Below are 15,753 nucleotides of genomic sequence, written 5' to 3'. Positions count from 1 at the left end.
GAAAAAAATCTTTGGGAAAATCGTGCTTTGGAAATGCATGATTCGTCAAATAGGCGTCATTCGTAAATTCAGCATATTATGAAAAACAGCTTTTTGAAAAAGCATATTTAATAATAAATACAGATTTTTTTTTAACAACAATAATGTGTGTAGAAGAGGTAATTGTGAAATATGTTAAACGATAAAGGTATTTTCTAGTCTAGAAATCTAGACGCACCCTAGCCGCAGCAAATCTAATCTGCCCGCGAGTGTCGTCTAGCAACTCTCAATACCCTTCTGAGCTGTAAACGCCAAACTCTGGTTGGGCCAATCACATCGTGTATAGAGTCGGTGGGCGGGGCTTAACATAATGGCTGAGTTGCGTTTGCGTGCTTCTAGTAAACACAGAAACTGGCGAACGGCGGCGGTCTTTCGAATCAGCTTTGACCATGACTCTGGAAGACTTGGAGTTAAGCTTTTCTCTGAGAAAAGCACAAAGAACGGCACTGAAGTCATTCTTAAAAAGGGAAGATGTGTTCGGAGTTTAGCCGACCGGATACGGCGAATGTTTAATCCGTCAGCGAGCTCTGCTTCACCTTCGTTGCTCTGGTTGGTTGTAGCGCTATCCTATCGCATGCAGAGGGAGTTTGAAAGACAACCGTTTATCCGCCCCTCGGATTGAGCTGTCAATGGTGAGTTTCCAGACCAAACATCTTGATGTGGCTCTGGCTTGTCAGGCTAGGTATTTTCATGTCATTTTACAAAATAAATACATTTAATAATGAATTCAATTAATTTGTTAATTAAAATTAATTAATTGATGATTTAATAAATGATTAAATTTTTTCCAGAATAAACTGATACATTTAATTGTTGTTTTATTGAACGCATTATTTATTTAAAGGGGGGGTGAAATGCTGTTTCATGCATACTGATCTTTTTACACTGTTAAAGACTTGGAATCCCATACTAAACATAGACAAAGTTTCAAAAGTTAAGGTGGACGTTTGATGGGAGTATTTCTTTGTCAAAAATACTACTTCCGGTTAGTCATAAGTTTCGGCAAGTTTTTTGAGATCATGCGTCCCCTTTGACGTTAGTGGGGGCGGAATTTCCTTGTATGGGCCTTACGGACAATTCTACCGGAAGCGCGTGAGAGAGAGCGAGGGAGAGAGCGAAAGCAACAGGCTACGCCCATCAAAGCGCTGGTTTGTAGGATGCTAAACAGGTGATATAACCAGTAGCTACTGACTTACCCACTGATAGGCCGGCGGTCGATCTGTATTAGCACTTTCCTCACGCGACGGGCGAATCACTTTCCTCACGCGACGGGCGAATCACTTTCCTCACTGAGCGAATCACTTTCCTCACAGAGCGACTCACTTTCCTCACGCGGCAGGCGAATCACTTTCCTCACTGAGCGAATCACTTTCCTCACTGAGCGAATCACTTTCCTCACAGAGCGACTCACTTTCCTCACGCGGCGGGCGAATCACTTTCCTCACTGAGCGAATCACTTTCCTCACAGAGCGAATCACTTTCCTCACAGAGCGACTCACTTTCCTCACGCGGCGGGCGAATCATGGGGCGAATCACTTTCCTCACTGAGCGAATCACTTTCCTCACAGAGCGAATCACTTTCCTCACGCGGCGGGCGAATCACTTTCCTCACTGAGCGAATCACTTTCCTCACAGAGCGAACCACTTTCCTCACAGAGCGACTCACTTTCCTCACGCGGCGGGCGAATCACTTTCCTCACAGAGCGAATCACTTTCCTCACGCGGCGGGCGAATCACTTTCCTCACTGAGCGAATCACTTTCCTCACAGAGCGAATCACTTTCCTCACTGCAGCGCGCTGCTGCACACGTCATTATTTAGCTCCGCTCACACGACACGCCCCCACCCGCTCGGCTTTTTTCGGAAAGACTCGGAACAGCGCATCTTTCTTATATAATTATAAAAAAAATAAAGACTTTTCGGAGATATGCAGGATGCAATGCTACTCTATAGGTACTCAAGATTGACATGACACTGACTGAAACTGAGTGTTTCACCCCCCCTTTAATTTTCATTTTGAGTAATTTGGTCCTCCATAGAAACTTTGAAGATTATGCTTTCAAATATTATGCTATTATCTATTTAGCCTTCTGTTTATCTTCCTGACAAAAAAATAAATAAATTTTCAAATAGAGGTTGATATTTGAATACGATATTTAATGTGTCGGTGTAGATGTAAAGAAAATGGGCAGGCTTATAACTCAACAATTTGAAGATGGAGCCACATGATATCTATGGGATAGAATGAAGATTACAAAAAAAAAGTTTATTAAGACTGAGAATATAGAAGGATATTGAGATCTTTCAGTGCTTTTAGAGTTACAGCCAAACAAACTTTGTAGAAACTTTTGTGCTATCTATGCTACTCAGACAGGAATCCAATTGTGCTTTATATATATATAAACAAGGTACATTTCTAGTTTCAACATTATTTGTTTTTCAGAAATTGTGCAACCATTGAAATGTGTATCATATTATTCATGGAGCCACATTGAGAAAGTGTTTTCTTCTTCATTTTTGTTTGTCCGCCTTCAGAAAAAAGGCGGGAAAGTTTCTGAAATTTGGTTGATTTGACACAATGACCATTTATAGCGTTTTCTGAACTTTTTATACACTTTACTGCAGATGCTGAAATGAGACGCATGGTACAGTACAAATATTTTGGCTGATGACTGTAACCATAGGAACTAACGAGTTAATCAAAGAAACAGAAACCAAAAACAGAATAATTTTGAACATAAAAGTCCTTAAAAAAACAGAACTGGGACCGTGACTGCGTCCCACCTGTCGTTACTGTGTTCAGTCCTAAACATGATGGCAAGTTCTGCATCAGGTGTTGTGCTAATGTTACACATTGACTGCATCCCAAATCATATACTTCCCTATAATATGTAGTAGGCGGAAAATATTAAGTGAAAAGAAGTATGTCTAAAAGCACAGTACTCATAAAAGAGTTGGCAAAAGGTGCCTGGATGATTGACTACTTCCGCCAATATTTTGAAATGTGCAATCGATCATGAGGCAACAGGAGAGGATTTATGAATAATGAAGAGACGTAACTGACACTGCTAGGACAGAACATTTAAACTATACAACTATACAAACTATACAACTATTTAAACATATGGATTAGTTTTAGAATCTCTTTATGAACCTTTTGAAGCCTAAAGTGACGGTTGTGTAGCTGTCAATGGAGGGACAGAACTGGCTCAGATTTTATTAAAAATATATTAATTTGTGTTCAGAAGATGAACCAAAGTCTTACAGGTTTGGAATGACGTGAGGGTGAGTAAATGATGACAATTATTATTTTAGGGTATACTATCCCTATAAACTTCACCAAAAGTTTTCATTCTAACAAAAGGTTGTTTTTTTGGCAACCAGATCTTGTCTTATTTGTAGGCTACATATATAGATAGCGCTTGGTTAGTCCAAGAAAAACTTTTCAGAACTGCAAGGCTGCCACCTGCTGACCTCAGCACAGCTTCATGAACAATATTTCTGCACAAACATTTGGCTCAATTACACTGAAATGTCTAATATTTGCTGACAATATATTTGTTCTGTGCATATGCTGGTGCTTCATTTTAATTTTGATGATTATAACTGATAACTAAGGAAAATCCCAAATTCAGCATCTCAGAAAATTTGAATATTACTTAATACAAAGAAAGGGTTTTTAGAAAATCTTGGCTAACTGAAAAGTATGAACATGAAAAGTATGAGCATGTATAGTATACCACATACAGCACTCAATACTTAGTTGTGGCTCCTTTAACCTGAATTACTGCAGCGATGCGGCGTGGCGTGGAGTCGATCAGTCTGTAGCTCTGCTCAGGTGTTATGAGAGCCCAGGTTGCTCTGATAGTGGCCTTCAGCTCTTCTGAATTGATGGGTCTGGCATATCACATCTTCCTCTTCACAATACCCCATTGATGTTCTGTGGGGTTAAGGTCAGGCGAGTTTGCTGGCCAATTAAGAACAGGGATACCATGGTCCCTAAACCAGGTACTGGTTGCTTTAGCACTGTGTTGGTGCCAAGTCCTGTTGGAAAATGAAATCTGCATCACCATAAAGTTGGTCAGCAGCAGGAAGCATGAAGTTCTTTGAAACTTCCTGGTATACAGCTGCGTTGAAAACACAGTGGACCAACACCAGCAGATGACATGACACCCCAAACCATCACTGACTGTGGAAACTTTACACTGCACCTCAAGCAATGTGGATTGTTGTGCCTCTCCTCTCTTCCTCCAGACTCTGGTACCCTGATGTCCAAAGGAAATGCTAAATTTACTTTCATCAGAGGACATAACTTTGAACCACTCAGCAGTCCTTTTTTTCTTTAGCCAGGTGAGACACTTCTGACGCTGTCTGTTGTTCAAGAGTGGCTTGAAATAAGGAATGCGACAGCTCAAACCCATGTCCTGCATACGTCTGTGTGTAGTGGTTCTTAAAGCACTGACTCCAGCTGCAGACCACTCTTTGTGAATTTCCCCCACATTTTTGAATGGGTTTTGTTTCACAATCCTCTCCAGGGTGCAGTTATCCCTATTGCTTGTACACTTTTTTCTACCATATCTTTTCCTTCCCTTTGCCTCTCTAGTGCTTGGATTCAGCACTCTGTGAACAGCCAGCCTCTTTTGCAATGACCTTTTGGACTTTTGGACAACTGTCAAGTCAGCAGTCTTCCCCATGAGTAGCCCTTGTGTAGCCTACAGAACTAGTCTGAAAGAGCATTTAAAGGCCTTTGCCGGTGTTTTGAGTTCATTAGCTGATTAGAGTGTGGCACCAGTTGTCTTCAAAATTGAACCTATTCCTTTATTGAAATATTCTAATTTTCTGAGACACTGAATTTGGAAATAATTGGAATTTTCCTTAGTTGTCAGTTATAATCATCAAAATTGAAAGAAATATATATCAGTCTGTGTGTAATGAATTAATTTAATATGGAATTAGTGAAATAAATCAACTTTTTGAAGATATTCTAATTATATGACCAGCAACTGTACATGATAGACCTCTTTAAAAACATACAGTACCACTGATGGAGGTAAATTAATAATCCTTTTCACAGATAAATTTGTTCTGTGTTTTACAAGAAGTATCAAACCAAGAGTCTAAGTCATCTTTCACATTTCCCAGACAAGCACAGTTCTCTCCAGACGGATTATCTGATATCCGGTTATTAGGTTGTTTCGGTGGCTTGCTGCTCCAGAACCTTTAAGAGACAAACAAGCAGTAATGCATTTGCAATAATATTTGTAGTAAACAGCTGTATATTGGTGCATTCCATGATCACACATGAGTTCTTACTGTACTCCAGTTTCAGTGAGAGTTCGGTTATTCACCCAAACCCAGTGTCCTTCAGTGTCCAGATCATTGAGACCAATCCAGTGCGACGCTTTAATTTTAGAGACCAGGAAATCCTAAAGGAGAAAATGTACAGAAGTGTGAAATAGTGTAATAGATTTTATTTAAACCAAGTGAAAATGCAGCATTTCTTAGTGATGCACTATGTACAATAATTGGAAATAGGGATAGGAGTGATTCCATGAAACGGTATGATTTGAGTCCCTCTTTTTAAGTGTATTTATCTGTTGGGTCACCAAAATATATTTTTAAAAGCTTTTTGTATCAATTGAAATGTTTCCTTTAATAAAGTTTAAAAACATGACACAATTTTATAGATTATGTTTACACATGTAGCATATTTTCTTTGCAATTAGTGTAAATACTAGTTATATTTTTACTTATAAATAGTGCAAGATATTATCTGCACCTCAGTGTTGTTGTACATTAAACAGTATGCAATAATAATTATTTAATGAATTCCACTGTTTTAGGACACTAAATCCTTAACCTACCCCTAAATGATAAAAACGACAAACACACTTTATTTCCACTTATTGAATATTTTTATTGAAAATAATGCCTATCTGAACTGATACGTGATTGGAAAAGGCTGATTGATACCGTGGGTCGATGTGCTTTATTGATTTGACTTGCCTGTTCTGATTTGCTGGTTATGGTCACCAGATCGGCTCCTTTTGAAACACAGACATCTCGACTGCTCCGCCAGTTCAGTTTATCTGAGCTGAATAAATACAGCTTTCCACGACAAGGTATCCAGCCGTCCCCAGAGAGATTACAAGAATGAGCTGTGAAAGATGAATAAAGTGTGATTAAACCTTCCATTATTTAGTTCATAAAGTTAATAAAGCTGGTTCCATCCATGTGCCAAAATATTCCCACTTTGTGTCACACAAAGCTTGTAAACTGACACTCACCATCGTAAAATGACAGCCATTCTCTGAGGGTGTTGTATCTAACTCTAAGATCACTAAACTCTTTCTTCATCTCTGGTGAAAAGACAATTAAATAGTGAAAAAGCAGTTAAGGTTTCTCACACAGTCAGTTAAATGAACACTCAACAATGCTAAAGAAACATGTCTGTGCTCCACCGTTTATGAAATATAGTTCTCTTTTGGTACACTACAAGTTACGTCATTACTGAAGGGATGGGGGTTTCGCCTAGAAGCCAATTGCCATTGAGATCTACAAAAAGAGCCAATGGCATGAAAATGACATGGATCTGTGGAATTTGCATAACCTCTTCCCTGACCAGTCAATGCTGACTTGCCTTAACCAATAATGGCAAGAATGCAGTTCTACTTAAGTTATTTCAGAGGCTCTGGCTTACTATTGCGTTTGTTACGGGCTGTGGTGCCATGCACAACTGACATGCTGTCGCGGGCTCCTGCAAGGGACCCTAGCGCCTATTGCGTGTTAATTGCCTCGAGTTGCTGGCCGTACGTCTTGCCCTGCACCTCTTCCGAAACCCTGCTTTAGGCCAGACAGGTACTGGTCCGTTCCCACATCACAGGGACAGTAACGTACACAAACCGAGAAGGTGGTCTACGTTCCTTCTGGATGTTGCAGCTCAGCTGTCGTTTCCCCCTTGGAGTCTGAAGCAACTGAGGTCGCTTTGTACATTAATCCCGGCGAAATGGAGTCATGCAGCCAGCGAGCTCTCAAGGGTTCAGCCACTTAACCGGGGGAATGGAGACTCCATCCTCAGATGGCAAGCTGATTTGGGAACAGCGACGCACAGGTAATCCCATTTGCCTCCCTTTAGCACTTCCCATTGCCTACTAGACTCAGCAGGCTGCATGCAAGCATGCGTTTCCCTAATAGTAATTCAAACTCTGTACACAGAGAGACGGGGCACCCTTGGCACCCACGTCCTTGTCGGTGGTACCTACTTAGGTGGGCCCCGATAGGACGCGGCAGGTTTTTGTACCCTGCCACCAGGGGGTTGGCTACCATCACTTCTATCAGGGCCTTGTCTACGACAAGCCTATGCACTGAAGTAGAACCTCTTCGTCACCTGGTGCTCTTCTCCAGAAGACCCCAGGATGTGTCTCCTCTACCCTAAAGGTTTAGGTGACTGAAACGGTTGGACAGCACAACCTGATCCGCAGGTCTAAGATGCCCTCTTGGGATCTCGCAGTGGTTATCTACCCTGCTGAGTCCTCCCTTTGAGCCCTTGTAGTCCTTTTTAAGTTGTAAGTACTTTTCAATGAAAGTGACACTTTTGTTTGCTCTGGCTTCTATCAATGGGGTATCGGTCCTGCAGGCATTTTTGGTGATGAAGCGTGCCTTGAATTTGACCTGCTAACTCCCACGTGTTATCCTGAGACCCCGGCTTGGATGTGTGCCCAAGGTTCGCCCCTTCTTCTGGTGTTGAACCTGCAAGCGCTGCCTTGGAGGTGGCAGACCCAGCCTTGGCACTGTGCTGTCCAGTACACGACATTGTGCTTACATACAGTAGACCGGTTGAAGTGTTCAGGACCTCAAACCAGTTCTTGTCTGTTACGGAGAGCAGCAGGAAGAGAAGGCTTTCTCCAAGCAGAGGTTGTCACGCCATTGAACTTATGGTTCAGGGTATGTTCATGTCATACCCCATAGGGTTCTCGGCACACTCCACTGAGTGTTGCCTCCTTTTGGGCTTAGCTCATGGCGCCTTGATAACAGTCTTAGAGCTGCAGGCTGGGCCACACCAAAACATTTGCTAGATTCCATAATCTCTGAGTGCAGCCAGTCCTCTTTTGTACTCGCCCCAAGGATCCAGTAACTGGACAGGCTCAGGTGTCATCGCAAGGATGCGTGTGCATATTTACTCAGGTGAGTTTTACAGTAAGCCATGAGTTCCTCCAGCACTGTTGATGCAGACCCCAGAGTGCATGCCCTTGTGTTAGGCTAGGTGCCTCTATGTGCATGGTTCCCCCGTTATGTGTTCCCCCCACATGTGTTTTCCACGGTAAGTCTCTTCGAGCACATGTCTTCCCTTGGCAAGACATCTTGCCACCCCTGGGGTTGAAATATGTGGTTGGATGCCCCAGAGTATTCCATATGTTAGCTCCTAGAGGGCCATATGTGTGTTATTAAGTCCTCCCCGCGGGTAGGCATTGTGTTACATCTCTCCATGCTTTCCAGTATTCCTTGTATTGGCGTTGAGCCTAGCCCCTCGTTCGTGGTTTGTCTCACTGCAGGGAACTCATGTCAGCGCAGGATGCTGGAAGTCAGCCGCTGTGGCGTGAATGAATTGGACCCCCATTCCGTCAGTACTGACATAACTCGTAGTGTACTGACTGAATGGGAATGTCTTGGTTGCATATGCAACCCTCTTTCCCTGAAGGAAGGGAACGGAGAAGTTACGTCCCCATGCCACATCTGCTGTACCGCTGGTAGGGCCGGGACAGTTAGCCTCTGCTCCTCAGCAGGTAAACATAATGCAAGATTGCCACGCCACTCCTTTTTATACCCACACAGTGGGAAAGGGCTGTGTTATGCACATTTCGCAGACCTATGGCATTTTAATGCCATTGGCTTGTTTTGTAGATCTCAAAGGCGATTGTCTTCTAGGCAAATGACCCCATTTTGCGGTACTGACGTAATGGAGAACTTCGTTCTGGGAATGAGGGTTACATACGTAAACGAGACGTTTTCTCACCTGTGCTGTTGATGTGCTGCTCATTCTGTGATTCGAAATCAGCAAGCTTATGATTATCTGATTAAGACAAAAGCAGCAACGGAAAATATGTGTTTATTTTCACACCTTCAAATTGTGTTTATTTTTACACCTTCAATATGGAGGTTTGTTTGACAATATTTTCCTGATTAAACAGCTTTACTAAAAAAGCTACTAACTATTGCATTTTGTGCTGATGCTACTGTCCCACACTGAGGTCAAGCAGAAGTACTTACAGTAACTCAGTCCATCCACACTGAACAGAGCACAGATCTAGAATCAGCTATACTCACAAATCATCCAGAGAGCGCAGAGACCTCCAAGAGCAAAAACCAGAGAGAGACCCAGAAGAGTCAGAAGAACTTTAGTCCACTTAGGAGAAGTGACCTTTCTCTCTTGCTCTTCGGTGGAGTTGCCTGGGGTTAGACATTTGATGAGATAAAGGAAGTTATTTCTGAACCCTTGAATTGAACTAATCCTGAATTTACACTGGGTTTATTTCAGTAAAATACATTTTCAACACATTGACCCAACCTGATGTTTTATTAACTGTCCTCTAGTCCTGAGAACTCAATTCAACCTTTCAGTTCAAATCTACTTTCATCATGGTTGGCTCTTGTCTGAATGTTTACCTGTGGGGTTTTATTGTGGGGTTATTGTGCCCAAACAATATAAAATGTATTCAAATTTAAGATTGAAGGATATAATTCACAAATACTGTTTTAAGTTTCATACTGGATGTTTAAAACAAAACCACTGCTAGAGAAAACAAGCATTTGTGCAATTAAATATCTGACTGAAAACCTTATGCAGGTTTAAGTGAAATAAAGATCTTGTGAAAACTACGTCCATATCACAACTTTTTTATCGTGACACATTAGAAAAAATATAACACTGTTCTTAGGTTTCACAACATCATGAGGACAGAAACACTTTTAGTCCACTCACAGGAAGACAAGTGAACTTCACATAAGTTCTCACCTCACCGTTACTTTAAGAAAATTAACTAACAGTACATATATTAACAGTATATATATATATATATATATATATATATATATATATATATATACAGTATTGTTTAAAATAATAGCAGTACAATGTGACTAACCAGAATAATCAAGGTTTTTCGTATATTTTTTTATTGCTACGTGGCAAACAAGTAACCAGTAGGTTCAGTAGATTCTCAGAAAACAAATGAGACCCAGCATTCATGATATGCACGCTCTTAAGGCTGTGCAATTGGGCAATTAGTTGAATTATTTGAAAGGGGTGTGTTCAAAAAAATAGCAGTGTGGCATTCAATCACTGAGGTCATCAATTTTGTGAAGAAACAGGTGTGAATCAGGTGGCCCCTATTTAAGGATGAAGCCAACACTTGTTGAACATGCATTTGAAAGCTGAGGAAAATGGGTCGTTCAAGACATTGTTCAGAAGAACAGCGTACTTTGATTAAAAAGTTGATTAGAGAGGGGAAAACCTATAAAGAGGTGCAAAAAATGATAGGCTGTTCAGCTAAAATGATCTCCAATGCCTTAAAATGGAGAGCAAAACCAGAGAGACATGGAAGAAAACGGAAGACAACCATCAAAATGGATAGAAGAATAACCAGAATGGCAAAGGCTCAGCCAATGATCACCTCCAGGATGATCAAAGACAGTCTGGAGTTACCTGTAAGTACTGTGACAGTTAGAAGACGTCTGTGTGAAGCTAATCTATTTTCAAGAATCCCCCGCAAAGTCCCTCTGTTAAAAAAAAGGCATGTGCAGAAGAGGTTACAATTTGCCAAAGAACACATCAACTGGCCTAAAGAGAAATGGAGGAACATTTTGTGGACTGATGAGAGTAAAATTGTTCTTTTTGGGTCCAAGGGCCACAGGCAGTTTGTGAGACGACCCCCAAACTCTGAATTCAAGCCACAGTACACAGTGAAGACAGTGAAGCATGGAGGTGCAAGCATCATGATATGGGCATGTTTCTCCTACTATGGTGTTGGGCCTATTTATCGCATACCAGGGATCATGGATCAGTTTGCATATGTTAAAATACTTGAAGAGGTCATGTTGCCCTATGCTGAAGAGGACATGCCCTTGAAACGGTTGTTTCAACAAGACAATGACCCAAAACACACTAGTAAACGGGCAAAGTCTTGGTTCCAAACCAACAAAATTAATGTTATGGAGTGGCCAGCCCAATCTCCAGACCTTAATCCAATTGAGAACTTGTGGGGTGATATCAAAAATGCTGTTTCTGAAGCAAAACCAAGAAATGTGAATGAATTGTGGAATGTTGTTAAAGAATCATGGAGTGGAATAACAGCTGAGAGGTGCCACAAGTTGGTTGACTCCATGCCACACAGATGTCAAGCAGTTTTAAAAAACTGTGGTCATACAACTAAATATTAGTTTAGTGATTCACAGGATTGCTAAATCCCAGAAAAAAAAATGTTTGTACAAAATAGTTTTGAGTTTGTACAGTCAAAGGTAGACACTGCTATTTTTTTGAACACACCCCTTTCAACTAATTGCCCAATTGCACAGCCTTAAGAGCGTGCATATCATGAATGCTGGGTCTTGTTTGTTTTCTGACAATCTACTGAACCTACTGGTAACTTGTTTGCCACGTAGCAATAAAAAAATATACGATAAACCTTGATTATTAACCTTGAACATATATATATATATATATGTTTCAATGGAACAAAAGACAAAGATCACGCCAAATATTTCTCTCCAAGACTTTAAAAGGCTTGGGCTGGGTTTGTTGTCAAGGCTTGTGGACGATTTACTATTTCATACTCTCAATGTATAAATCGTGTGGACAGTTTAGCAAATTAAGGGAATTAAAGAGTAAATCGTCCACAAGTCATGACAACAAACTGTACGCCTTTTAAAGTCTTAGAGAGCAATATTTGGCGAGATCCTTGTCTTTTGTTTCCACAGTAGTAAAATCGAAAATGCCTGGAAAATGATTGCTGAAAAAGAGTTGGAACCCTGTAAATGTGTAAGCCGTTGGACTTAAAGACTTGAGTTGTTTTGTTTATTCCTGTGATCGAAAATGTATGGAAGCAGGTGCAGCTGAATAGGTGAGGGGTTTGTTCTTTTTTATGTGAAATGATAAATACAAGTTTGATTTTGCATGGATTGATTGATAGCTACTCCTAACTAGTAATGGGCGATATGAATGATATGCAATATAAACGATACAAAATTGGCATACGGTAGAGATTTTAATAAAATAATAAACTTATTGTGAAGCAATATTCTCAACAGTGTTTAATCAGATTTGACATATTTTAAATCTGCATATTTGATATATTTTGACTTTTTATAAAGGGCATTTTCCCCCTAATCTTATTAAATATATACGCTATGCTTCAGGTTTCATTTTACATTCTAAAATTTGATCTATACATTAAATTAAAATAAGACACTATATAGGGCTGTTGCCAATCAAATTAAATAATTTACACTGGAAAAATACCACTGAATTAAATAATTGTATGAGATTTGTATTTTTGAATAAACAAAATAAATGTTTAAAAGTATATGAAACTAAACTACCAGTAGCAGCAGGGGCCTATTGCACAAAACTAGGATAAGGGATTAAGCCGGGATATTTTGGTGATCTTGGCTCAATTTATCCACTAATACAGTTATCTTTGGTGATCGTTCTTGGTGTAAGTGTGCCTTCAGGGTACATTTGCATACAGATGACAAGATCACAAAGATATCCCGTCTTAATGCCTTATCCTAGTTTTGTGCAATAGGCCCCTGGTGGGTCTTAATGTTTTTATTTATTTTTTATTTTGTCCCTGTCCCAAATGACACACTTCATGTGCACTCTTGATCTTGTGGACTTACAAAGGCCATTGCGTTTGTTAAGTCCACAAGACCGTAGGGTGTCCCATTCGTCATATAAGCTTAAAGAATTGTGCTTGTGAGCGCCCCCTTTGCGGCTGCTATGCGCCCTCGATGCACACTTCAGCTGAGCCTGCGAGTTTGCGAGCTACGCAGAGGACTTCTATCCGGCAGTCAAAGCGGCATTACGTCGTGGGAGTTGATTCAAAAGATTAATTCAAGAAAGAGTCAGTCGTTCACAAACATGTAATTGAATCTTTGATTCAACTGATTCATTCAAACACTGAATCATTCAGTAACACACTGTTGCTGTGAGAGGCATTATGGTTCTGCTGTTTGGAAATTTGTTTCTTGGAATCTTTGTTTGAAGCTATTTTCACTGCTGAAATATATATATATATATATATATATATATATATATATATATATATATATATATATATATATATATATATATAAAAATATATTTATATATATTTATATATATATAAAACACTCAATATTGCATCTAAAATGTAAGTGACTAAAGGTTAATTAATTTTTTATGGAACTGTCTATGTTTATGTTTATTATTTATTTGACAGGGACCATGTGCAAGTACATTAATCTTACAAGAGAAAAGATGCTTCACACCAGATTTAGCTACAGCTAATTTCCATCCGCAGTCCCTGGGCAGATAAAACAATAAAATATATGCATCTAAACATCAATAACTCACTATCTATTTACAACCACATTTACAGTCATACTTCAGCCTAAACTAACCCTATACATACTGTCAACAATAAACCCTTTAAAATGTCTACATTAAAAACTTGCTAACCATAAACATAGTCAATGCTGACATAATTGATTATCTAATAATACCTTTCTAACAGTCCCTCAGATCAGAAGATAATTTCAGACTATTTGAATGAGATGGCTGTCTGTGCAGAGGCAGAGCTTCTGTTAGGTAATCTGCAGTCATTTTGACTTGTGGACCTAGATGTCCTGGTAGTCTGTTCTGAGCAGAGTTGTACAAATCTCCTCAGTGGTGGAGGTGCGCTATTATTAAGAATCTTAAAAATTAACCGTACATTTGAGTACACAATTAAATTCTCAAAATTTAATATATTTATCCGGTTAAAAATTTGACAATGATGATGTCTCAATGGTTTTTTATCTAATACTTTTACAGCCAGATTATAAAGGGATTTTAAAGGTTTTAATGTTGTTTCACTTGTTTGAGACCAACACGAGATACAATAATTAACATGAGAAACAATCATTGCATCCAGATATATTTTTGCGGCATCATAAGTAAGCATATTTCGAATATGTTTAAAAACTGAGATGTTGTATTTTTAAAAAATTAGACATTTTTTTGATATGCTTTTTAAATCCAAATGTTGGTTCGAAGCTTCAGGAAGCTTTGTTTTGAAATTGGCCCATCACTATATAAGTCTTTATTTAATTTCTTTAGCGCACAAAACTATTCTCGTGGCTTCATAAAATGATTGTAGAGCCGCTGTAGTGAGATGGGCTTTGTATCGACGTCTTTAGTGCCTTTATGGGTCTTGAGAGAGGAAATGACATTGGTGTCAATGAAGGCCTTTCTGAGTCATCGGATTTCAACACTAATATCTTCATCTGTGTCTGAAGACGAGCGGAGGTCTGACGGGTGTGGAACGACATTAGGGAGAGAAATGAATGACATAATTTACATTTTTGGTGAACTAACCCTTTAAGATCAGATTCTGGAGGTCAAATTACAATAATAAGGTGACTTGACTTGAACCAGACTTGACCTACTACAGGACTTGACTTGACTTGCTTAGGAAAAAAATACTTGGGACTTACTTGAGACTTGAAGGTTAAGACTTGAGACTTGCACATGTGTGACTTGGTCCCATCTCTGCAAGAAAATCACTCGTAATAACTTACATTTTTAGTTTTAATGAACACAAAATTTTAACTTCCAGGTAACTTACTTTTTCTAATCAAACAAACAAATATTTTTCTACAGTGTATATATAATTGTATTTATGCTTTTGGCAGATGCATTTATTCAAATAATATATAACATTTAATACCATATGTGAACCTTTTCTGTGTTCTGAACCCACGACTTTGGTGTTGGGATCATCATGATCTGCTGTCTGAGCTACAGGAAGAAAGATTTTTTATTTAAATTACAGCATGTGATTCTCAGGTAATGCATAAATTGATAATATGTATACCTTGTATGCAATATAAGCTGCTTTGGACAAAAGCATCTGCTAGATATGTAATTGTTGAATGAACATATATGAAAACCGTACACAGTTACTGCAGAGCTAAATCTTAGAAATAGATATTATAATGTATATACTGATAACATCCCATCCTTACCTTTGTGTTGAGAGCAGTTTTTATCTGAAGCAACCTTTGAAAGTATGAAATCAGAATTTTCATAGATTGAATCCATTTCATGAGCCGGACAGAAGACACGTCCGCTGAGACTTGTGCTGCTTGAGTTTGTTCAGAATAAGGAAGTCACATAAAATCTCTTCAATACAGACAGGAAATGATGAAGTTATGAATCTGAAGAACAAATCTAGCAACTAATATTAAAGGGTTGATATACACTGATGAGCCAAAATATAATGACCAGTCACAGGTAAAGTGATCTTCTCCTAACAAGGCATATTAAGGTCTGAGAGGATTAGATGTAAACAAATCTAATCCCTTTCCATAATCAATGTGTTGGATGCAGGAGAAATGGACAAGACTAGTACCAATGTAATGGTGTAAAGCATGTATTAAAATTAAAGTAAAAGTTATAATTCATCAAACTTTGTTACTT

At 39.2% G+C, this 15,753-nt stretch overlaps 1 protein-coding gene across 1 annotated transcript; it reads right to left on the bottom strand.

Moving 5' to 3' along the window:
* Positions 1-5,347: 5,347 nt before the first annotated feature.
* Positions 5,348-15,409, bottom strand: LOC137047407 (CD209 antigen-like protein E). The gene is made up of 8 exons (XM_067425037.1): positions 15,300-15,409; positions 15,002-15,072; positions 14,769-14,823; positions 9,363-9,485; positions 9,052-9,108; positions 6,326-6,397; positions 6,045-6,196; positions 5,348-5,464 (listed from the first exon to the last, which is right to left on the bottom strand). The coding sequence occupies exons 1-8, from the start codon at positions 15,373-15,375 to the stop codon at positions 5,348-5,350; spliced, it is 723 nt and encodes a 240-aa protein (XP_067281138.1). The 5' UTR covers positions 15,376-15,409.
* Positions 15,410-15,753: the final 344 nt, after the last annotated feature.

This window comes from Pseudorasbora parva, chromosome 19 (assembly GCF_024679245.1).
Source record: "Pseudorasbora parva isolate DD20220531a chromosome 19, ASM2467924v1, whole genome shotgun sequence".
Taxonomy (NCBI): Eukaryota; Metazoa; Chordata; class Actinopteri; order Cypriniformes; family Gobionidae; genus Pseudorasbora; species Pseudorasbora parva.
This window is presented reverse-complemented; position numbering and strand designations above follow the sequence as displayed.

Coding starts and splice junctions, on each gene's coding strand:
- LOC137047407 (XM_067425037.1), bottom strand. CDS start 15,375: ATGGATTCAATCTATGAAAATTCTGATTTCATACTTTCAAAGGTTGCT. Junction 15,073..15,299: donor AAACTGCTCTCAACACAAAG/GTAAGGATGGGA, acceptor TTCTTCCTGTAG/CTCAGACAGCAGATCATGAT. Junction 14,824..15,001: donor ACAGAAAAGGTTCACATATG/GTATTAAATGTT, acceptor ATTTTCTTGCAG/AGATGGGACCAAGTCACACA.